The sequence below is a fragment of the Melitaea cinxia genome, chromosome 2, assembly GCF_905220565.1.
Source record: "Melitaea cinxia chromosome 2, ilMelCinx1.1, whole genome shotgun sequence".
NCBI lineage: Eukaryota > Metazoa > Arthropoda > Insecta > Lepidoptera > Nymphalidae > Melitaea > Melitaea cinxia.
Genome location: NC_059395.1, coordinates 7,962,661 through 7,988,308, shown reverse-complemented (window position 1 = coordinate 7,988,308; position 25,648 = coordinate 7,962,661). Strand labels below are relative to the sequence as shown.

General features: G+C 40.9%; 1 protein-coding gene across 1 annotated transcript; it reads right to left on the bottom strand.

The window, feature by feature from the left end:
• Positions 1 to 941: 941 nt before the first annotated feature.
• LOC123659203 (coiled-coil domain-containing protein 39) lies at positions 942 to 24,558 on the bottom strand. The gene is made up of 24 exons (XM_045594458.1): positions 24,346 to 24,558; positions 24,167 to 24,275; positions 23,781 to 23,928; positions 23,206 to 23,363; positions 22,506 to 22,625; positions 22,119 to 22,220; positions 21,296 to 21,487; positions 19,130 to 19,255; positions 18,880 to 18,969; positions 18,462 to 18,588; positions 17,206 to 17,294; positions 15,481 to 15,578; positions 14,273 to 14,402; positions 13,748 to 13,942; positions 11,643 to 11,782; positions 11,138 to 11,213; positions 10,658 to 10,817; positions 7,389 to 7,554; positions 5,990 to 6,137; positions 4,721 to 4,896; positions 4,062 to 4,111; positions 3,483 to 3,601; positions 2,555 to 2,579; positions 942 to 1,998 (listed from the first exon to the last, which is right to left on the bottom strand). The coding sequence occupies exons 1-24, from the start codon at positions 24,483 to 24,485 to the stop codon at positions 1,898 to 1,900; spliced, it is 2,985 nt and encodes a 994-aa protein (XP_045450414.1). The 5' UTR covers positions 24,486 to 24,558; the 3' UTR covers positions 942 to 1,897.
• Positions 24,559 to 25,648: the final 1,090 nt, after the last annotated feature.

The following is a 25,648-nucleotide window of genomic DNA, read 5'->3' as shown; positions in this document are numbered from 1 at the left end:
AATTTTCAATTAAAACAACATCAATCTAACATACCTACATATGAAAATTTATAACTGCTATTACAGCGAGTTTCAATTAGCCATCAAAACAATTTAAACTTTAATTTTTTAAGTTCATCGTTAATAAATATTATATCATGTTTTAATTTGTCATGTGATCATGTTTTAATTGACGCCGCGTTGGCGCAACGGTCACAACTATAGATTGTCCCTGTTGCGCTGGCGGTTGCGGGTTCGGTCCCCACTCATGACAAACATTTGTATTGGCCATACAGGTTGTTAGTGTTCTGGTGAACGTTAAATTGATACTAAGTGGACTGTATACACATATATCTGGTTTATTAGCCGTTTCGGGAACAAAAATGTGAATGCAGCAAATATTAAATAGACAGTCTTAGGCGTCGGATCAAAGGGTCGCTGACGTGTCGTAGGTCGAGCCGTCTCGCTCCGATCCGATGGTGGGGCTGTCCCTCCGTCCCTCGCCGCGCACCGCGCCCGTGGTGTTGCGTTAGTCCGCAACACAGGTGTTTGCCTTGGTCTGGGTGTTTGTGCAGTCCTTGTGGGTCTCCCCACCGTGCCTCAGAGATCACGTTAAGCCGTCGGTCCCGGTTGTTATCATGTACATCTGATAGCGATCGTTACTCATAGTAGGGAATATATCCGCCAACCCGCATTGGAGCAGCGTAGTGGATTAAGCTCTGATCCTTCTCCTACATGGGGAAAGAAGCCTGTAATTTTGAGTCCCTTGCCACCTCTTGTCATACATTGTCACACTGTCGACCTCCAACCCCCGTTTGCGTAACGTAATTCATGGATCATTATATATTGTTTACGTCTAATAAATAATAGCATGATTTACAATAAAAATATCAAAATATTACTGTATACGTATTATATAATCTTTTATATAAATTAGATATCAATTAATAAAAACCATGTTATAAAGTACAAAAATTTTATTAGTTTATACAGCTGTGACTAGAATTCATAGAACCTATAACATATTAAATAAAAATATTAATTCAATTTAAAAATTAAAATGCAAAATAACATTAGAGATTAGGAATAGAAGAAAATTTTTGTCACAATATTTGGACGTATATGTAAATTTATGATGTAGTTCAAACATATCAAAGACTTCGCAGTATAGCTAAGGCAAAAACAAACATACATTGGCCCTTGGGAAAGTATGCAAATTTTAAATATTAAATAATAAAAACCATGACAGCAACGATTAGTTGGACATTAAGGGCCATATATTGTCTTTTTTTTTACTAAAGTTTATTAAAATATTTAAGTTTTGTATAGACAGAGCAAAAATACTCATTAAAACCGCTTACAAACCATTCATAATTAATTCTGCGGTATTGTATGCAATACATAATTGAATTAAATTTGTATACGTGTTCATGGCGAGTATATCTCATAAACATTATGTCCACCTGTACACGACCGAATAATGAAGACAAATATAATTTTAATATTTTATGTATACAAATGTAAATATATTTTATAGCTATTTGAGCTATTTACTAGTACCCATAGGTACTGCTTACATTTATTTTAAAAAGACAAAAATATCAAAGAGTAAATTAAACACATCTAAAAACATCCCTATTGTGATTTGTAAAGTACATGGTGTTAGACAATCAAAATAAATAATACAATAAAACTTTTTATTTTATTTAATCCCGGTTCCCATGCGATGTTCCTATACACGACATGTTCGTTATTCAAAACTAATAGTTTTTTTTTTTTTTTATATATAAGAACCAGGGCATAGTCGCTAGGGAGAATATATTGCAACTGAAATCTAACTCTACATGTATGTAAATTAGAGGTTTTTTAGGTTGAATAACGAAACAAATTGTTTTCTCAAATCCTTGTAGTGTAGTCTTTATCTCAATGACTTGCGCGAAGACATGTTGGAAAGTGTCATAGCGGGGCAGTCATCCAGACCCAGGGTGACGACGCGCAGAGATATTGAAGAACGACGCGCTAAACCAATTTCTTTATAAATTATAATGTCTATAAAAGTATTATATAAATAAACACCTCTCACTCAACGGTCCCCACTAAGATTCACTCGTGTCGGAACATATTGTATGGCCAATACAATATGTTTGCAAACATAATTCAATGTGCGGGGATCGAACACGTAAACGCCAGCGCAACAGCCATAAGAAAGTGCTTTGACCACAGCGCTAACGCTTCGACTAACAAAAAATAATCGAGAGGCGTCAAATTAAATCGCATTTACTACACATAATTATCATTTCTAAGCTATACACTAAAGTCTTACTAAGATTCAATAGAAGCTGTATTACAGACAGGACAGATTTGCGAATGAACTTAGTTATTTCGATAAAAGTCAATAAATTAGAACTGAACTAAAAAAAAAAAAAAACTATCTGATTGATGTGGGTTTTGTTTAAATCATACAATACATGATTTATGAAGGGCTCAAAATTTCTATTTCTAACTTCACTATAGACATGTACAAATTATATTTATTTTTAGCAGTTTTAAATAAGCACCATAAAAGTAAACATACCTTGTTCCCGAATGTCGTCAATCAACTGAAACAAATATTTATCACTTTGTAAAGGAAATTGGAATTAATTTTAGATGTGTGGGAATTTGTAATGCGATCCTTTATAATCCTGCGTCGGAATTGGCGATCAAGGTGTATTGGATGTTTTTAAGACTGGTTAGATTAAGAGTATAGTGATCTTGTTTTGAACAATGGGGCTGACATAGTCGCTAAGCGACCAAAGCCTCCTATACAAATAAAGAATAAAAAAATTTTTTCACTAATTTTAATGTTTCCATATATCTTCACATCTCTTACAGGTTTCTTCATACGGACACAGATAAAATATATTTTTATTTACATATCAAGTATTTTATATACCTAACAGCCTGAAGATTTGAATCACTAACGCGGATGTGGGAGTTGGGCACTTCCCTGCTCCTGAACAGACCATGCAACCATAGTGAAGGCGCTATCCATAGAACGAACTCACAGATCTTAGCAACAACAGTTTCCACCACAAACTCACTGAGTTCTCTAGTTCTCTCAAAGTTATCTCTAGATGCCAGTACCAAAGTGACTTCCGTAGACAAAGCAGACACTAACTAATAGCTATTGGGGAGATTGAAACAAAATATGCATGCAATATGTATGAATTACATGGAATGCACAGAGATCGTCAGTGGTAGCGTCGAGTGATTATCCATTTCATAATAAAAATTTATTGCTTTCATAAAGTGTAAACATTTCTGTGTATGCTTTTAGTTTTAATGTTTTACTCACACTTATAACGTGGGGCTAGTGTGAGTGGTGTGAATAGTAGGTGGTGTGTGGTAGATGGTGAGCTTTAAGTGGTAGGTGGTAGGTGGTAGGTGGTAAGTGGTAGATGGTAGGTGGTAAGTTGTAGGTGGTGAGTTGTAGGTAGTAGGTGGGTGGTAGGTGCGCTCACCGCCTTCTCCTGCACCTTCGGCGCCAGTCCTCGGCGGAAGGCAGCGAGGCGGCGCGTGTAGCCCGACGCCACGCTCTCGCCGGCTCCGCTGGACGACGATGACGACGAGAACACGCTCTCTGTCATTTATAATTATACATTTTTTGTATTTATTATCAAGACGAGGGAAATTAAGCATGCATAAAATTATATATACATATATCATAAAATTTTCTTCTCGACTAGTACAAAATACGTAACTAGAATGTACCAGAAAGTATAACCACATTGCATTAGTATGTGTCTTTTACACGCACATGCATACTTTTTTCGATCAGCGTACGATCCTCATTATATACATACGATTCCGGGGAAGGGGGGGGGGGGGTGTTGTCATGACTGGAACCCTTCCCCACCCATGGTATACCATGGTAGTACAGTACTACAACTAGTGGGCAGGATTATTAAAATTTAATCACACAGATTCTGGAAATTTTGCATATAAGGAATATTATGAAGGTCAATTAATTAAATCCTGTTATTATTTTTTTAGATGATAACAACGATTATTGCGACTTTATTACTATTAATTTAAGATACCTTCTACTTCAGTAGTCTCTCTACGAAGGGATGTCGCATCTGATATTATCCTGCAGATGGAAAAAACAATGTTTTAATTTTTTGTTTTTTGTATAAATTCAACTCCAAACCATATTATTCGAATCAACTTGATTTTCATTTTCCCTCCTTCCCTACTTTCCGCGAAATATAAAGATTGATCGATATAATTGTGAATTATAGTTGTATTACGTTTACATTTAAAACTGAACTATTTTTAACCGACTTTAAATAAAGGTGGAGGTTTTCAATTCTTTTGGATTTTTTCTTTTGCTTATTGTGTATTATAATAGCTTTTTAATGGATGTATCGATTTTAGTGATACTTATTTGATTCGAAAAGCTTTGAGAAAATTTTGAGCAATGTCTGATGGGTAAATTTTGAATTATACCTACATATGATTATGCGTATTTAATATTACTCGTCGATGTAAATTGAAGTCAGTATTTTTTTAGTTTGAAAACAAAAATAATTGAGAGTTTTTTAAAGAGGGTTGTAGCTCTTGACGAGTATTATCACGTGGTCTAGTGGTATGTAGGAAAAAGTGTTAGCCTTAAAATAGATATTAGCATTAAAATGGCTATCCTGAAACATTTGTTAAAAGTGACTCCATGGCCCTTCAATCGTGATGAAGTACACACTTGTGCAGCAGCAGCTCCAGGCGGCGCTGCGCGGCGCCGACGTGGCGCTGCAGGTGCGCGGCGGCTAGCAGCGCGGCCAGGCGCGGCGCGGCGCCCGGCGCCCCCCGCCCGAGCTCCGCCAGCGCCTGCAGCGCGCTGTGCGCCGCCTCCGCGTAGTCGCGCGCCCGCAGCGACAGCTGCAACCGACCGGGCCTTGTGTCACTGGGGGGCTCAGGTCGCTGCTGCTATGGTGCTCGGAATCGCACTTTTTTTTTTTTTTAATTTTGGCATCGCGCGGTTTGAGGAATCGCACTTAGGGACGAAGTCCGAAATGAGCCTATCCGGCCGAAGACCAAAGTGACCGATACAGTTAAGAAGTGTCGTAAATGAACTGCTATGGTCATCTGTCGTAGAGCCGACGGTTCAAGCAAGAAGGTTCTCGAATGGAGGGCGTGACTCGGCAAACGTAGTTTTGGATGCCGTCCTGCCATATGGATCGCAATTGAAAAGAGTAGCTGGTACTGACCGGACGGTGGAAGCGAGAGATCGGGGCTTGTAGCGAACCCTGGGTGCGGCTTAAGTTCATCAGTGAACTTTAATAGGCTGATGATGGGGTGGGGTACCGTAGGGTGACACCGCTCTCATGCAGTGGCCTATGTGCATGCGCTGGGTCTAAACACCGGCGGTTGCCAGTTCGATTTCCATCCGGGAAAGATATTTGTAAAAAAATATTTGTTTGGTCTGGGTCTTTTGCTTTTGTGGATCTATCCACCGTGTCTCAGAAAGCACGTTAAACTACACACATACTCAAATACTTGGTGGCGGTCATTACTGATAGTAGGAAATATACCCGCCAAGGCAGGGCAATGGATTAAGCTCCGACCCTTCTCCTATATGGAGATAGAGGCCTTTGCCCATCAGTGGAACACAACAGGGTGAATCAATCAAATCAATAACTGTGGTGTCAAACAAGCATACGGTTCACCTGATGGTAAACGGATAGCGTATACGTCGGCCTCAACAGAAGCATTGTAAGAAATCTAGCTATCTTACTCACCCCAGAAACACAAAACTAATTGAGAGCAATATTATTTAGATAAGATCTTCTGTAACGTTAAGGTACATCCTCTGTCAGACTACTGCTAATTTGGTTTAATATTTACTGCTGTACTCAATCTCAATAAAACTAATTACCTGAGACTGAAAAATCGATTACGTTTGTAATCCTTTGGTTAACTGACCTGATGGTCTAAGAAGCCCATAGTATATGTACATAAGAAAGACACTAACATAAAATGTCCGCCAGTCGTCAACTCCATCAATCAACTTCTTGGCGCGGTGCGCGTTGTTCCGCACCACCTCATTTGCTTTCAACAGGCGACTCTCCTGTTTCTCTAACCTTTCTTTCAAACTGTCCAACTCGTTTTCAGACTCCAATCTGCAACACATTTTTGGATAAGTTCCCTAACGGGCAATCTCTTTCTAGCCGAACTGAGGAAAGGCAGAGCAGGAAATTTCTTGCTCAAAATATGAAGCAGCCCGACTGGGGAAGTACCTCGACCTTAGAAAAGATCACTGCTTAATAGTATTGTTTTCAAGCAAGGTTGTGATTCTGTTGGGAGTAAGGTGACGAGAGTTTCTGTGGGTATTAGGGATATAAGCTACGGTAATTGCTTACCATCAGGTGAATGGTACACTTGTTTACCGACCTAGTTGTATAAAAAAGGTCTTGTTATATAGTGCGTTCAACGAGCCGAGATACCAAATGTAAACAAACCAAATGCGAGGTCATTCAACTATGCAGGGTTTTGTAACCTTTTTTTTACTTACACAAAATTTTTAAATGTAAAATATATTTATATTTTGTAATTACTGAATTAAATATAATAAATTAAATATAATTATGTATTTAAGATTTGATACTTCTTAAATAATAATTATCGAAATATAAAAATCACCCGAGCGCTTCAGGACACGAAATGAAATAAAAATAAATAATACAAATTCAAAGGGCCGTACGCGATCCGATTGTTTTCAAGGCCAGTTAAAATATCGTTCGACCTTGCAGAGAGACGTGCAGCAGATAGCAAACAAACAAGATAGAAAGAGATAGACTACATTTTGTTTGTTCCGTCGTCGCTACGAAAAAATGATGGGCTTTGTTTACATTTGGTATCTCATCTCGTTGAACAGACTATAGATGATTTATGGACAAAAAATTCGAATGGCATTATTTTTAATCGGAACAAAATTTTTCCTTTCAGTCAGTCAGTTCAGCCTATTGCAGCCAACTGCTGTACATAGGCCTCTTTCCGCATGGAGAAGAAGGATCAGAGTTTAATCCATCACACTGCTTCAATGCGAGTTGGCGGGTGGATTCAAATAAATAATTGATATAAAAAGTGCGGTATAGTAGACTTACTATACTACTATTAGTAGTCTAGTCTATATATTATAATTTTAGCACTCCCTAAAACGACGGATCTGGCCAAATGTCCCGGTTTGGCTCCTTCTTTCTAGATCTGGTGCCGAATCTCGAAAAAGCAATGAGGACTTTTTTTTACTTTGACGAAAAATACTAAGAGAAAATTGTAGGAAATTAGATTTCACAAAAAAAAAAAACTTTCACAAATTATTAATTACAGTGCACATTATTATATACTTTTTGTAATAAATTAGGTAAACTCACTTTCTCATTGTAAGCTGCTTGTATTTGTCGTTTGTCATGGTTAATCTAGATGAGTTTTCATTTAAATTTTGTTCAGCTTCAGCGATTTTTGCGTGCAATGCTTTCAGTTCATCTCTCTTTGAGTAATATTGACGTGTTAATTCCGAGATCTCTTCCATTTCGGGTGCTGGACAAAAAAAAAATTAATAAGTAGATTTACTAAAAAATCCATCAAATCAATATCTACTTCATTATTATAAAAATAGAAATATGATGCCCGTTTAGATATAAAACCACGACTCGTCGCGTCACGTCAGAAACCTGAGTGGCGCGATATGGTGCAGGAAGTGCGCGTGCGCCGCGTGCAGCACCCGCAGCGTGGCCTCCAGCGCCGACACGTCGCGCTCGCTACAGTCACGTCACGTCACGTCTCTGACCTGCGTCGCTGAGCGGCGCGATGTGGTGCAGGAAGTGCGCGTGCGCCGCGTGCAGCACCCGCAGCGTGGCCTCCAGCGCCGACACGTCGCGCTCGCTACAGTCACGTCACGTCACGTCTCTGACCTGCGTCGCTGAGCGGCGCGATGTGGTGCAGGAAGTGCGCGTGCGCCGCGTGCAGCACCCGCAGCGTGGCCTCCAGCGCCGACACGTCGCGCTCGCTACAGTCACGTCACGTCACGTCTCTGACCTGCGTCGCTGAGCGGCGCGATGTGGTGCAGGAAGTGCGCGTGCGCCGCGTGCAGCACCCGCAGCGTGGCCTCCAGCGCCGACACGTCGCGCTCGCTACAGTCACGTCACGTCACGTCTCTGACCCCGCGTCGCTGAGCGGCGCGATGTGGTGCAGGAAGTGCGCGTGCGCCGCGTGCAGCACCCGCAGCGTGGCCTCCAGCGCCGACACGTCGCGCTCGCTACAGTCACGTCACGTCACGTCTCTGACCTGCGTCGCTGAGCGGCGCGATGTGGTGCAGGAAGTGCGCGTGCGCCGCGTGCAGCACCCGCAGCGTGGCCTCCAGCGCCGACACGTCGCGCTCGCTACAGTCACGTCACGTCACGTCTCTGACCTGCGTCGCTGAGCGGCGCGATGTGGTGCAGGAAGTGCGCGTGCGCCGCGTGCAGCACCCGCAGCGTGGCCTCCAGCGCCGACACGTCGCGCTCGCTACAGTCACGTCACGTCACGTCTCTGACCTGCGTCGCTGAGCGGCGCGATGTGGTGCAGGAAGTGCGCGTGCGCCGCGTGCAGCACCCGCAGCGTGGCCTCCGGCGCCGACACGTCGCGCTCGCTACAGTCACGTCACGTCACGTCTCTGACCTGCGTCGCTGAGCGGCGCGATGTGGTGCAGGAAGTGCGCGTGCGCCGCGTGCAGCACCCGCAGCGTGGCCTCCAGCGCCGACACGTCGCGCTCGCTACAGTCACGTCACGTCACGTCTCTGACCTGCGTCGCTGAGCGGCGCGATGTGGTGCAGGAAGTGCGCGTGCGCCGCGTGCAGCACCCGCAGCGTGGCCTCCAGCGCCGACACGTCGCGCTCGCTACAGTCACGTCACGTCACGTCTCTGACCTGCGTCGCTGAGCGGCGCAATGTGGTGCAGGAAGTGCGCGTGCGCCGCGTGCAGCACCCGCAGCGTGGCCTCCAGCGCCGACACGTCGCGCTCGCTACAGTCACGTCACGTCACGTCTCTGACCTGCGTCGCTGAGCGGCGCGATGTGGTGCAGGAAGTGCGCGTGCGCCGCGTGCAGCACCCGCAGCGTGGCCTCCAGCGCCGACACGTCGCGCTCGCTACAGTCACGTCACGTCACGTCTCTGACCTGCGTCGCTGAGCGGCATGATGTGGTGCAGGAAGTGCGCGTGCGCCGCGTGCAGCACCCGCAGCGTGGCCTCCAGCGCCGACACGTCGCGCTCGCTACAGTCACGTCACGTCACGTCTCTGACCTGCGTCGCTGAGCGGCGCAATGTGGTGCAGGAAGTGCGCGTGCGCCGCGTGCAGCATCCGCAGCGTGGCCTCCAGCGCCGACACGTCGCGCTCGCTACAGTCACGTCACGTCACGTCTCTGACCTGCGTCGCTGAGCGGCGCGATGTGGTGCAGGAAGTGCGCGTGCGCCGCGTGCAGCACCCGCAGCGTGGCCTCCAGCGCCGACACGTCGCGCTCGCTACAGTCACGTCACGTCACGTCTCTGACCTGCGTCGCTGAGCGGCGCGATGTGGTGCAGGAAGTGCGCGTGCGCCGCGTGCAGCACCCGCAGCGTGGCCTCCAGCGCCGACACGTCGCGCTCGCTACAGTCACGTCACGTCACGTCTCTGACCTGCGTCGCTGAGCGGCGCGATGTGGTGCAGGAAGTGCGCGTGCGCCGCGTGCAGCACCCGCAGCGTGGCCTCCAGCGCCGACACGTCGCGCTCGCTACAGTCACGTCACGTCACGTCTCTGACCTGCGTCGCTGAGCGGCGCGATGTGGTGCAGGAAGTGCGCGTGCGCCGCGTGCAGCACCCGCAGCGTGGCCTCCAGCGCCGACACGTCGCGCTCGCTACAGTCACGTCACGTCACGTCTCTGACCTGCGTCGCTGAGCGGCGCGATGTGGTGCAGGAAGTGCGCGTGCGCCGCGTGCAGCACCCGCAGCGTGGCCTCCAGCGCCGACACGTCGCGCTCGCTACAGTCACGTCACGTCACGTCTCTGACCTGCGTCGCTGAGCGGCGCGATGTGGTGCAGGAAGTGCGCGTGCGCCGCGTGCAGCACCCGCAGCGTGGCCTCCAGCGCCGACACGTCGCGCTCGCTACAGTCACGTCACGTCACGTCTCTGACCTGCGTCGCTGAGCGGCGCGATGTGGTGCAGGAAGTGCGCGTGCGCCGCGTGCAGCACCCGCAGCGTGGCCTCCAGCGCCGACACGTCGCGCTCGCTACAGTCACGTCACGTCACGTCTCTGACCTGCGTCGCTGAGCGGCGCGATGTGGTGCAGGAAGTGCGCGTGCGCCGCGTGCAGCACCCGCAGCGTGGCCTCCAGCGCCGACACGTCGCGCTCGCTACAGTCACGTCACGTCACGTCTCTGACCTGCGTCGCTGAGCGGCGCGATGTGGTGCAGGAAGTGCGCGTGCGCCGCGTGCAGCACCCGCAGCGTGGCCTCCAGCGCCGACACGTCGCGCTCGCTACAGTCACGTCACGTCACGTCTCTGACCTGCGTCGCTGAGCGGCGCGATGTGGTGCAGGAAGTGCGCGTGCGCCGCGTGCAGCACCCGCAGCGTGGCCTCCAGCGCCGACACGTCGCGCTCGCTACAGTCACGTCACGTCACGTCTCTGACCTGCGTCGCTGAGCGGCGCGATGTGGTGCAGGAAGTGCGCGTGCGCCGCGTGCAGCACCCGCAGCGTGGCCTCCAGCGCCGACACGTCGCGCTCGCGTCGGGAGATGTCAGCATCCAACGCCGCGCCGTGTTCACGCAGTTCCGCCCGTTCCGCTGCGAACTAACACCATATATTAATTAGCTGACCTGAGAAATTATTCTGTCTTGACAACTATCAAAACCATGAAACTTAAATTGTCGTAAAGTTTTCTGATACCTGGCGTTAAAATGACAAATTTGTATTACGTTTACATTTTTTTTTGCATCCTCTTATAAAAGATAACGTCCAGTTCTAATAATAAACTAAGTATTTCAAATGAATACTCAGGAACTACTGGTTCGAATTGAAAAAAAATATTTTTTAGATAAGGATTGGATAGCCCACTTAATGAAATATCGACACACATTAAGTATTTAACAAAGTAAAAAAAAAAAACTTACTTTTATCTTAAAAAAGGTCACCGACAGTTCTTGCCCTGTGTCGTCTTTTCCTAACGAAGCGATGAAAATGTCATATCTGGAATTATTTTAGATAGAGTTACTTTTTTAACAATATGTTAATGTTATTTATATGTAAGCCACAAGCTACTTAGTACTTAAGTTTTAATATTGAAATAAGAACATTCAAACAGATATGTTTTCACTTCATTATCTTGTATTCTGTTGTATGTAACAAGTATACAATTAGGTGAAAGAGACAAGAAAAAGCAGTCATAAATTCTGGTAGGAAATAAAAATATTATTCGTGATTTCTGTAGACAATTGCTATCACACAGCAAAAAGTGGTTAGAATATATACATCTCAACGAAGACAATGAAGAGCGATGAATATGCTTTTAGAAAGCACAGTGGGGTCAAATAGTACACGTACTAGCTGCCTCTTGAGACAAAAAATATGCACATAAAGATAGAGGACAGTGGGGTGAAATGGTATATTAGTAGTTACCTCTTAACAAGTTGCAGTATCCGCTGTTGCCGCTCACGTATGTCGGCTCGAAGGCGGCCGCAATCTTCCAGCAACGCGCGCTTTTGTACACCGAACATATCACGCCTCGCGCCGATCTCCACCAGACGCTCGTTCATCGCCTGAGGATGTTCAGGTATTATTATATATTCTACTGATAATGGAGTTATAATATTTCGAGGTTCAATTCTGTTACTTTAAGGCTACTAAATAGAGCGCGTGTACTTTGTTATGGTCTGCATATGGTGGTAGGTGTTATGAAAAAAATTGGTGATGTTATTCAATTACCAAAAAAAAACACGTTTTATTTATTATTTCGAATACACCATTTTACCACCACCTAACATTTTTGCACATTCCTTCCTCCGTCTATTAATGGGAGACTAAAATTTCAAAACATTTTTTTTTACCTCTTTGGTAAAGTTTCTGGAAGAGATGGGGCCTACTTATACATTTCTAAGGAAACGAGGTCCTTATATTTTTATTGTAATGTAAAAGCTTATGAAAATTAAAATAAAATAAGATGTCATTGTTATTACTTTTGTCAAGAACAACATATTAGAAGGGTAAAGTGGTAGATGTAGTGTTCTAGCCTAATCTAACACTAAATATTTAAGATGAGTGAGAGATGATAAGCAAAAAAGTTTTATCTAGGAAATAAATCCTGAAGCAAGCTGTATATATATTTCGACATTCGACTTCTAAATGCGTTTCTTGGAATAGAGGGTTTTGTAGGTATTATTTATCACGTTACACATGCAAAAAAAATTCTAGCCCTTTTTTTAAATTTTACTTTGTGTTAATAAACGAGCTACTCTGACAACGTACTTTTGCATAACCGCCCAATACTATTTTTATTATCTCTAAAAAACGTCGATTAAATGAAATATTAATACTAACTGCGACATATAACTAACAAACTGCAAATGGAATCAAATTCTTTTACCCGTAGAATGTTTTTATTGTAAAATTATAGCCGTGATTACGCGCTCACGAGAGGTATTGGTAGGGCACAGCAGGAATTTCCTGCTCAAAATATGGAGCAGCCCGACTGGGGTAGTACCTCGACCTTACAGCTAAATAATACTGTTTTCAAGCAGTATTGTGTTTCTTTTGGTGAGTAAGGTGACCAGAGCTCCTGGGGAGATTGGGGATTGGGTCGGCAACGCGCTTGCGATGCTTCTGGTGTTGCAGGTGTCTATAAGCTACGGTAATCGCTTACCATCAGGTGAGCCGTGCGCTTGTTTGCCGACCTAGTGACATAAAAAAAAAAGGTATTGTGCGGAACGAGTCTTTCAAAGTAGCTAAAGCTAAAGTATTATATATATGAGTACGCTTCATTTTTGGCTTACGAAAGTTTGATCGTATCTCTCACTTCCGTGCTCAAATCAAATGGCTCCCTATTCGCCTTCGCCGTGATATGCATATCCTATCTACTCTCTTTAATATCCCACGTGATCCAAACTCTCCTTCTTATCTTCGATCCCGTTTTCACTTCCTACCCTCTCCTAATCGTTCCAGGCGCCCTGGCATTACAACAAAGCTGGATGTACCAAAGTGCAATACAAAATTCAAACTTAATTCATTTACGGTACGCGCCTCTATACTGTGGAACCAACTCCCAGAAAGTATCCAAAAAAGTCCTTCCCTTCTCTCCCGTCTCCTTCAAACGAAAATTAAAGGAGCACTTTATTTCTCAAGTCAATTTACTATCATCTACTTAGTGAGTATGTAAGTATATAATTACCTATCTATTATGTTATGTATTTGTATGTATTTATGTGTGTATGTATATATATATGTATATGTATGTATGTATAAATGTAAGTAATGTATATATATGTATGATATGTCTGTGTGTATGTATTTATACTACAGTTTTTTAATACATTACAGTTATTCAACTATTTTCTCAATATTGTTATTTCTTGCACTGTGTCCCCCGCTATATGACACTCTCTCTCATGACCATTGGTTGACTGGAAGAGATCTCTTCTAGGGATAAGTCCACCTTTGCCATCAACTATATATGTAATTTTCTGTATATTCTGTTCTTAAGTGCAATAAAGTATTATATATATAGTGACCGCGTCGAGCTGCAGGCGCTGCTTGTCGAGCGAGTAGGCCCTGTCCCCGAGGCCGGCGAGCGCGCGCTGCGCATGCGCCACCCGCAGCCGCAGCAGCGCCTCCTCCACGCGCACGCGCCGCCACGCGTCGCGCGCGCCGCGCACCTCCTTGTCGCCCCCCTCCACCTCCAGCATCGATGTCTTTAGACGACTTTGCTGGAATCGTATAAGGTAGACATAACATTATGACCAGTCCATTAGACCTAAATAAAAAATAAAATTACATAACATTTAAAAAATATACTGAAAAAAAAAATGTTTTTTATGATGAACACATTATAAAACAGTATTTACATACGAATGGCTGTCAGTGTAGGAACCAAAAACTTTTCATTAATAAATATACTATAAAAAAAGCACAATTTCGTCATTTCAGTGGCATATTCTCGATTATAGAATCACGTTTTTGAAACAACTAACATATATAAAAATAAGCTCGATCAAATCAAATACTAGTTCCACTACGTCATATCTGAGATACGGTACCAATTTAATATGTTCAGCGCCGCACTGCTCCAATTCTCGTGTTAAACGCCGCATATCATCACCGAGCTTGGTTGCGTGTCGCTCCAATAGCGCCACACGCGCTGTGTGCCGTGCCAGAACTTTATTCAGCCTAAAACGTTCTTGTCATCATCAGAAAGTTGAGCAAAGTCGATAGAACCTATATAAAATTTGATACCCTATTTAATGGTGAATTGATCTTTCTCATGAAGCGTCATGATTTTTGGTATATACTGAGTTTAAGCAGCAAATGTGGTGTATAAATAAACTCTTGAACGTTTGTTTTTATTATTAATAGAAGTGAACCCAACTATTCGCAGAGACAAATCTTGTCCAAAATCACAGATCAGGATCTACTACGTCGGTGTCACAAGTAAAGTATGCTTTCAGCATGTACTTGGCAGTATTCTCTTCTGTGCTACCGCGGTAGCAGATCACCACAGCTTCATACGCAATTATACATGGCCATTAAATTGTTAAAAAGGAACGCAACCCCAATTTGCTATTTTTTTATACCTCTGTGTGGCGCTCTTTCTCTCCTGTCCAACTTGTCAAATATATTACAAGAACTTTATAATTTACTAGCTGTGTCCCTGGTTTCACCCGCATTAATTTGAGAAAAAAAGCTACTAAAATAAATATATAAATAGACTATCAGACACTTTTTTTCAATTCGAACCAGTAGTCCCTAAGATAAGCGCATTCAAATAAACCTACTCTTCAGCTTTATAAAATTAGTATAAAAAACGCAATAATCTCATCGTCACATCATCGTCACTTCAGGCTAATACAGTCCACTGCTGGACATTCAAGCCTCCAAAAGTTCGCGACAAAAATGGCGCGAACTCATGTGTTTTGCCCATAGTCACCACGCTGGGCAGGCGGGTTGGTGACCGCAGGGCTGACTTTGTCGCACCGAAGACGCTGCTGCCTGTCTTCTGCCTGTGTATTTCAAAGTATGCCTGTGTATTTCTGTGTATTTCAGTTGGATGGTTATCCCGCCATCGGTCGGATTTTTAAGTTCCAAGGTGGTAGTGGAACTGTGTTATCCCTTAGTCGCCTCTTACGACACCCACGGAAGAGAAGGGATGGCTATATTCTTACTGCCATAACCACACAACATAGTCTTATATATTAAATTCTGCTGCTATTTTTTGAAATCCTTTATAATAAGTGCATATTTCTCTCACCTGTCTTCCCTGGCGACGAGATCAGCAGAGCAGTCTCGTTCGGCCTGTGCGCCCTCCATGTGAGAAACTCGTGCGCCGATCGTCTCAACTTGGTAACACTGGTAAAAAATACAATACAATCTTAATGAACCATAATTATATTCCTAAAATTTGTCATTCAGCAGCATCACATATAATGGACAGTGAAGGTGCAAAGACGCATTCAGCCTGTAACATCCCACTGCTGGGCATAGGCCTCTTTCTCCATATACGAGAAGGATAAGAGCTTAATCCACCACGCTGCTCCACTGCAGGTTAGGTATTTATGATAGATAACAACCGGGACCGACGAGTTAACGTGCTCTCCGAGGTATGGTAGGCAGACCCACAAGGACAGACATCCGATCCGGAAAGAAATATTTGTACAAATACAAATATCCATCCCGAGTGGAAATCGAACCCGCAAACCGTCGGTGTTTTAGGCGACTACTCGCACCACTGCACCAGAGCTACGGTTTTGTTGCGAAGACTATTGTATTGTATTGTATTGTAGTGGGCTCGGTTTTCCGCATTTAGACACAGAAGTGGTCCGTTGTGCGTGAAAAGAGGGCTGACTAATTCAGCCAGCCCAGCTCGTTCCAGAAGCTCAGAAGCCTCCGGGGGCGTTCACAGGTTTCTCGGAGCGTCCTTATTTCCTTAAGGATGGTAGCCCGGTGTGCGGCCACTCCCTCGCATTCCAGGATTACGTGGGCGACTGTTTCTTCAGCAGCCAGACAGCCCCTGCAAAGAGGGCTGACTGTTGCATTCATGATGAATAGTTGGTGATTAAGTGCCATATGGCCGGTAATCGTGCCAACAACCATTCGGATGTCTAAACGGTTAAGACTGAGCAGTCGGCACGCTAGTTGCGGTGATACTTCTGTGAGTATCAATTTAGACTGTCTACAGCCGGTTTGGTTTGCCCAAAGGGCATTGTGATTTGCACGTGTACGTTGCCTTACCCACGAGCGCAGTTGTCCAAAAGGTAGCGGCATTAGGATAGTTGGGCCGGCAACCTTTGTATTGGACCCCTGTCTTGCAAGCTCATCGGCAGCGTCGTTACCGTGTGATCCACTATGTCCTTTTATCCACTGTAGTATTACCTCATTATGTGAGGCTAATACTTCCAGGGTTTGATGACATTCGTATATAAGAATAGAGTTGATCGAGTTGCTCTCTAGTGCTTTAAGTACAGCCATGCTGTCCGACAGAATACGGATTTTGCAATCCCTAATGCCTTTTGACAGGACGGCGGTGGCTGCATGGGTTATCGCAACACATTCACATCGAAAAGAAGCGAAGACTAAGGTTTATAGCAAATAAATTTTTAATAATAAATGTGCTTCGTACTGGCCTGATCATGAGGTTACTCTTAATTTCTCCACGAAAGTAGCGGAAAAACAGCATCAGAAACTACTGTCAGTGTTATCACTCTAGTCTAGAGTGTAGCAACTAAGAATTATACATTTAAATGATAAACAAAATGTACTAATAGATAAAATTAAAGGATTTACTCCAACAAGTCTTTATATCATAGAAATGTTACAGAAGATGAGGTGATTAAGGTTTTATAAAGTCACGCAGTGCGAGGTGCAGAAAATATTTTGACTAAGTGAAAGTGCAAGAACTTTGTTCATAATTAATGTCACATTTTTCGTTAAGTCACTAAGTACAATGCAACAGTCATATTTAAAATAATTTACATACAATCGCATACAATGATTCCTTTTGACTTTGCAAATTTCTTTCCACGGCACGCTGTTTCGTATCTAGTTTGCTGAGGACGGCCTTAGATGCTGGAATGTTATTTATTAATAGGAAAAGTGTGGTTTAAATACAATATTATATTTGCATAATATTTTGCTATAATCATTTTGATCATAACAATTATAAGTCATAGTACTTTGCAGTTAATACTCTTTCAAGACACACAATTAGCAGTGTAGCTTAGTTATCTGTTTTTCTATTTTTATTAGTTAACAGAAAATAAATATATATATGGAACATTAAATTAAAAAAAAATATATTTATTAATATACTAGCGGACCCTGCAGACGTTGTCATGCCCGGAAAACAGCTACCAAATTTGATAGCTTACATACCGATAGCATCACCACCTAACGAGTCCAATTGAGATAAAAACTACCATATCTTACAAGTCAGATAAAATTACAGATGCTTACAAAATTTGATAAAAATTGGTTCCGTAGTTTCGGAGTTACATGCTGATAGCAGCGCCACCTACCGGGTCCGATTGAGATAAAAACTACCCTATCTCCCAAGTTGGACAAAATTATAGATGCGTAAAAAATTTGATAAAAATTGGTTCAGTAGTTTCGGAGTTACATATGTATAAAATTTTCATTGTTAATGCTCACCCCCGTAATCCTTATTGAGCATGAGTTATCCTAAAATCCGCTCATCGATCATTTCTACATCACATATAGGAGATTCGTATCAAATTTGGAGTCGATAGTTTAAAAACGGGAATTTTCCATTGTTAACGCCCCCGCAACAATATAATAGGTAATGTGAAATAGCTAGTTAATACCATTTTTACTGTATGTAAATTAAATTAAAATACGGTCTACAAACAAGATCAATTTAATCATTAATAACTTACGTAAAATGCGCCCTAATATATTATTTAACATGAACTTTATAGAATAACAATAAAGTTCAAATTGACTCTACATTTTAGTTAGAAAACGTTTGTGTGGGAAAAAGAAAAGAGCTGTTTTTTGGGTTTTCACGGAAATTATTCGAATTTTTCTTACCGTAAAAACCATATTTGGACTTCAACGAACATTTAACAAAAAGAATTGGTAAAATTGATCCAGGCGTTGTTGAGTTATACGCTTACGAAGACATTTTATGATCCATTTTTATATATAAGATTACATTAAATTTTATGGAAACAAAAAATCAGAATGATTGGTATAAATTAAAACAACAAATCTTACATTTCAATTGCATGTGGAACAATTTCTCTTCGTTCTTGAGAGCTAAAAGCTTCTGTTGCTCAACAAATGAGCAATGCATGGCGCGCTGCTGGTTGACCGTCAATTGATTTGCGAATCGCTCCTCTTCCTAAATAAATGAAAGACCTCTATGAAATATACTATGTACAAAGTTATTTCGAAATTGCACATTATTATACATATTTACAATTCACAACAAGTACTAAATATTTACAGCTAGTTGCGTAATTATACTTAGTAATTACTTTTAAATTTTTTGAAACCTATCCTTGCATTTGTAAATTTTTAAAAGAAGTTTTTAAAAGAATGTATGCTAAGAAAAATACTACAACAGAAAAATACTATAACAGCTTACAAAATCTTGTAGTATAATATTTGCATAGCAAAAAATGATACTTACGTTTAACATTTCTTCCAACTCTTTCGCCCGTTTATCAGAACATTTTGACTTGTCTGTAGAGTCCACGAGCTTTTCTTTTAGTTCCCTTATCTACAATAAATGTATACAGAAAAACGATAAGTGTATAAAAAGAAATTGCTTACACATCAGTTTTGTTCCAGTATTATTCTTACACATTGATTCGTGTTTTTTGTTTTTGTTATATAAAAACTTATTATATTTTTTTAATAAGTTAAAAATAACTTATTACCTTTGAGTTGAGCGCACTTAATGCCATATCCTTCTTATGCTGGTCGTCAAGCAGCTGTCTATTCTCCATGTGTAACTTCTCGATAGCAATGCGCAAATTGCTTAGTTCGCGCTGAAGACTCTGGGCCTGTTATGTACTTTTATAATTCATATATCGTTGATAAACTAATGTTTACAGTAATAAGTAAAATTTTTGTGACTGAATATATAATATAATACAAACGATATAAATTATAAACTTAAAAATTGATTCACTCAGTGTATAGTGAATATACATAGGTAGCTGGTTCATAACTGGCTCGTAGGACCAAAATATAATATATAAGTAAGCACTGAGCATCTTATTCCACAAGAATATTAGAATGTTTATTATATTACATAGAAAATGTTATAAAAATTTTAAGATGTTTTTTTTTATTACCATAGGTTCGAAAATACATCATGATGTATAATAAAAAGCAGGGGCATTATAATTATGCTTATCCAACAGGCAATTTATTATTTAAGACTGCAGATCAACAGTTCTGTGACTGCCTAGTAAAGCTAGGCCGCGGTCCTGACGCTGACGATATTTTTCTGTTTATACAATATCTTAATATTTTTTTTTCTATCTGTACATTTTTCTATTTTTATTTTTGCATATAGCCTAACCTATGGGCGTCTACTGTTTTTTTTTTTTTTTTTTTTTTTTTTTTTTTTTTCTTTTATTGATTTTAGGGACTTTTGTCCTACAAGGACATGCCAGTCCCATTATAACTTTTACAAAATAATCGGAACACGCACAAAAAACTTAAACAAAAATACCTCAATTACTAAAATCTAGTTACATAAATCAAACAAAGGATAATTTATAAAAATCAAAAATCATTCTAGCAGATTCTGATAAGGGATCCGCTAGAATACTTTGCACTGCCCCAACATCGAACGAACAAAGTTTTAGTCTACTGTTTTTATTGCGTGTTTTTTTTTATTGCGTGTTTTTTTTATGTATTCACATAAAAAAACACGCTCATTACACGTTGACGACGAGTTGGCGCAGCGGTCATAGTACTGGCTGTTACGCTGGTCGTGGGTTCGATTCCCGCTCACGACAGACATCGGTATCGACCATATAGATGTTAGTCGTGGTCTGGGCGTCGTGTTTGTGTATTGTGTGTGTTTCCGGACCATCAACACAGGAGAAAATCCTACTGGGGGATCCGTTGAGTGTGAAGTGATAATTAGTTTATCGATTACACACTTATACACAATATATAAATATTTATTTTGATATATTTTCATGCTATACTTACAGATGATTGATCTTTTTACATAAGATTTTAAGCTTTCATGGTTACCGTGTACACTTTCTACAGGATGCGCCGTGTACTATACGCGGACTAATATATACGCGGACTCATATATCCGCCAACCCGTAGTGGAGTAGCTTAATGCACTAGCTCAGGTTATTCTCCTACGTGGAGAAAGAGGCCAACGCACAGTAGTTGGCACGCAACCATCGCTAAAGCTTTGGTCTGGTGATCATGACGCACAACGCTGCGGTATGCGCTGCACAACGCAGCGTCACAACGGAGAGGTGGTCAGTTGATTTTGCCGCAGCTACCAAGGTAGACGTGAACATGAACAATTTTTCTGTAATTTGTGCTTTGCTTGAAGAGGAGGAAGAAGAAGAATTTTTACTGCTTCTGAATAGACAAAGAAAATCTCCGAGGAACATGTTTTTACAACAGAGGAGTGAAGGTTGTTACAAAACCTTAATAAAAAGGCATTTAATTGATTTAAAAATTTGATTTTTAACTAATTCTATTAAATTGTCTTCGAAAAATTCCATATTGACTCAGTGATGCACGCCCGTGACGCACACCGCACACCGCAGCGTTGAATCGAGAATGACGCCACGCTGTGCGGCAGTACACCTCCCCACTTCACCGCGCTTGCCCCTCGCCGCTGACGCATACTGCGACGGAACAAGAGAACATTCTCGACGTTTTTCATATGATTGAGTGTCCGGCAACGCATACCGCATACCGCAGCGTTGTGCGTCATGATCACCAGACCAAAGCTTAAGAGCGTCAAGAGCGGCCACGGCAACGCATACCGCATACCGCAGCGTTGTGCGTCATGATCACCAGACCAAAGCTTAAGAGCGTCAAGAGCGGCCACTCGCCTCGCTGCCGAGCTCGAGGCAGCGCTCGCCGGCGGCGGCGTGCGCGCGCCGCACGTGCGCGAGGCGCTGCGCGAGCGCGTCGCAGTCTCGCTGCGCGTCCGCGTTGTTGCCGCGCTGCTGGCCGCAGAAGCTCTGCTGCTCGCGGCACCGCTCCGCCAACGCGTTCGCCTCCGCTTCCAGCACCGAGTAATCCTGGAACGAAACATTGGAAACATATGTGAGAAAGGGCGGTAAGGCGTTTATTACTTGTAGTATTGAGGCTTTTGTGATGAATATTGATTTTTTTTTAAATTTAAAAAAGTGTTTGCATAATTACTAATAGGAAGCAAAAATCCAGGTTACACAAACAGAACGGAGTAAGACTTCATGCGTATGAAACCACAAATTGTAAGATAAAAAAATGAGTGACACTGTTTCATCTTAAAAAAAATATTTCAAACTTTACTGGTTGAAATCAAAGATGTATGTGCTAATTTAACTTGTTTAAAACTTTTATATTGAGGCAGGGCACAGCAGGAAACCCTTGCCTACCCCTACCTTGCTCAATATTTACAGACACCTCAACCTCAAAGAAGGTCACAGCCAAATAAGTGCAGTATTCAGTTTCTGTGGTGGGCAAGATAACCAGAGCTCCAGGGGAGAATAGGGGAAGAGGGTCGGTACTTACTGGAAATGCTCCTGATGATTCTGGCGTCTATAAACTATCTGTATCCACTTACCATCAGGGAGACCATAATATGCTTGTTTGCAATCTTTGAAATTAAAAAAAAAAATGGAAATCCTCAAGAGAATGAAATTGCATTCATTTACAGACAGAACCCACCTCTCTTATATGTCGAATATCTGTGTCTCTTTGTCGCAAGTTTTCAACAGCGCCAGCCCACATCGCCATCATTTGCTTTCTTTGTTCCATACCTTCCATTACCTATAGAGAAGTAGTACAGACGTTATTAGTATTAAACATTTTAAAATAAAATAAAAAAAATTAGAAGAAAACTATTTTTTCAAAAGAAGAACTTTTTAGTTTGTACAAACAGCAACGAACCTTGTGGGATCTTTTGTTTATTATCGCCAATTCACATTAAACATATTTTGTTTCTCTATTCATCTTTAAGTAAGTTACTAAATCTGAGTTTTATTAGTGGAAGATATCAATCGAATCGAAATCGAATATAGATTATAATAAAAGTTATTTCAGCAAAAATTGTACCTGAGTAGAAATTCTTTCACAAGCTCTTTCTTCAGCACTAAGATTGGACACCAGTTGATTTAGGTGCTCTTGCATATGGTCATGTTCCACTTTCAGCTTCTGCCTTTTTATCTCTAGAGCCTAGAATTCAGAAAGGAATTAATTATAACCATATGAATTTTTTAAGAGGTATTTTGAAAGTGTTAACTTTTAATTATCTAAAACCTATAAATTAAATATATGCACACATTACCAGTAATATTAATGACACACCATGTTTATGTAAAAGTTGACCAGAATTAGAAATGACGTTTGGTTTAGGAGCCCCAATTTTTCCTTTGTCAAATGAACTATTAAACTAAGAAATCAATTGCTTAAGAACAGTAAAGATATGTATGGTAAAAACAAGTTTCGGTCTAGATAATATAAAAAAGGATATTGCATACGATATATAAGCAATGACTTGACAAGTGCCATGCCAAAGGAGTTCCTCAGCTAAGACTTAGATGTTCTAATAATAAAAAGAGTAATCTTAAATAGAGCCACAAAACACAGTAAAAACACATCCCAAATCTCTGCTTGCCCTTGCTTGCCTTTATCTGATCTTGCTGATATGATGATGATATAAAAAGTATTTGTTTCATTCTGGATTAAGTAACAACATCCACACCTATCAAAAAAAAAAAAAACAAATTTTAGTATGATTTAAAATTTGAATTACTTTAGCTTTAGAAAGGTCCTGTTTAGTAAACTGCTCAATGGCTGTGATATCTCCAGAGCTTCTTTCAAGAGCTGCCCTCCATTCTTGCAGAGCTCCACGCTCACCACAGACATCAGTTTTTAAAGAATCTGCCTTCTTTAATAATCGGGCAATATTACCTGAAATTAAATATTTACGATAAAGCTACAGAACAATTTATACACATATCAATAAGTAATAAATGAAAGACAATCTATATAAAAATCTATATACATATAATGTAAAAATAAATATCTATGTTCCTTGCTCATACCATAAAATGAAAAATCTTTTAATAATAAAAGAATATCATATAGGTCATTAAATTCTTTTTTTTGTCACCTATTTTATTCCTTATTTGTTTTACATTTTCTTGGTAGCAGATTTTCAAAATGAAATATTTTGAAAATTATATAAAAAAATTATTAATTACAGGAAAATAATGATTATTTAAATATGAGTAAAGTTTGCAAGCAAAGTTAACATCTGTTGAGTTAGCTTATTATGTTAAGAAGAAGTTACTTATAGTTAATTTCTAAAATGGAATAATGTCTAACTTTGAAGTTTATCTATGCGAGTAGCAATAGTGCCGCACTGCTTGTTGCAATCAAGAACATCTCGATCCAACCTGTCCGCTTCATTGAAAGACAGCTGTCTTAATTTCACCTCTTGTTCCAGTTGTTGCTTGTGTGCAAAAAGGAGACGCTAAAATTTAAATTACACACAAACTATCATTATTATTAACATTTACATTACCTCAAAAATTATTAGTATATTCTATTGTAAGTTTGCCTGGAAGGGGGTTGCTGTTTTAGAAATAGGGCTTCTTCTGTATTTCTTTTGTTAACATTTTTATTCAGTTCTTCTAAGATTTTCATTGGTATGCAAGAACAAGTGCCTGTTGTAGTTATATAAGAAAGTAAGTATATAAATTAATACGTACAGTATTTTCTTGGTATTCTGTGTGGACATATTGCTTATAGTTGTTAAGGTCATCCCGCTTTTGATTTTGTAAAATAAGAGCTTCCTTAAGGCGCTGTATCTCATTTTGCCTGCAATCGTAAAAACCTTTATTAAATATACTAAAAAATCAATCTTAAAGGAATTAAATACAACTTTAACCTTTCAATTAAAACCGTTTCCAAGTTTTTATTATCAGAATTTGCTAATGGAATTCTGGTGCCCTGATTCCATCCTAGTTCTTCTAAAAGTTGTGCCATATATCTAGGCACTTTTCCACTTTGTTCGCTCATTTTAAGCATAATTAGCAATATACATTTTAAAAAGGAAAGATTTTTACAATGTAACCATGGAATATTAAATCGAAGCTTATTAAAAGACGTCAGTACCTCTTGTTCGTGACAGTGGCCGCCAAAATTCGAACATTCAAAACAATGTGAAATGAAAATAAACAAATGATCGCACAGATTAAAATTTTAACTTGAGGTTTGCGCTCAGTTAATGTATCATCATAATTATTAGTATTTTATTTAGAAAGTCTGTTATTATTTATGGAATGTTCTGGATTTTTGACTGAAAGAGATAAAAAATTTAAACACCAAATTAAATTTTTCAGATTAATTAAGTAGATGTTGCGAAGAACAGATAGAAAAATAAAAAAAATTAAGAATAAACGTTTCGGCTTCTACTATACGCTACGCTTCAGCCTGTAATATCCCACAGCTGGGCATAGGCCCATTTTATCCATGTAGGAGAAAGATCACAGCTTAATCTACCACGCTGCTTCAACGCGGATTGGTGGATATATACTATGAGTGACGATCGCTATCAGATGTACACGACAACTACCGCGACCGATGGCATAACGTGTTTTCCGAGGCAAAAGGAATGCAAAAACACTCAAACCACGGCAAACATCCATATGGCTAATACAAATGTTTGTTATGTGCGGGGATCGAACCCGCAACCACCAGCGCAACAGCCACAAACCCGTGCTGTGACCATTGCACCAACGCGTAGGTTTCTAATGTTATAATATAATTATACTTCCACTTTATAATTACACATCTATCACGTATAAACGTAACTTGTATCTTATCATATCTTTATTATTATTTTTCTTTGTAACATACACACAGTCGTCTGTTCATATGTAAGCAACCTAATTTAGTAAATTAGTATGCTTATAAACATGTTTTATAGACACTTGTAAATAGCGCTCCTTGTGTTGCTAGCTAGGCTACAATATCCGCTTACCATCAAGTAGGCTTCGTGTTTATGGTCACCCTGATCATTTAAAAAATAATTTCAAAAACGTAATTTACTGGTTCCACCTTTCCGTTCCTTTCTTCACGGTTCCACCAGTTCTTCAACAAGCTTTTTTTCTGATCCGTTAGCGAAATATAAAATTATAAGGTTCGAAAGCTATTCACAATCTTAAAGAAGTGATTTGTAGCCTTCCGTT

Excerpts from the sequence above, each read along its gene's own strand:
- LOC123659203 (XM_045594458.1), bottom strand. The coding sequence starts at position 24,485 with ATGCTTAAAATGAGCGAACAAAGTGGAAAAGTGCCTAGATATATGGCA. Across the intron at positions 23,929-24,166 it reads CAGAATACCAAGAAAATACT|CGTCTCCTTTTTGCACACAA; the intron begins GTACGTATTAAT and ends TTTAAATTTTAG. Across the intron at positions 18,589-18,879 it reads AGTTGGAAGAAATGTTAAAC|GAAGAGGAGCGATTCGCAAA; the intron begins GTAAGTATCATT and ends TCATTTATTTAG.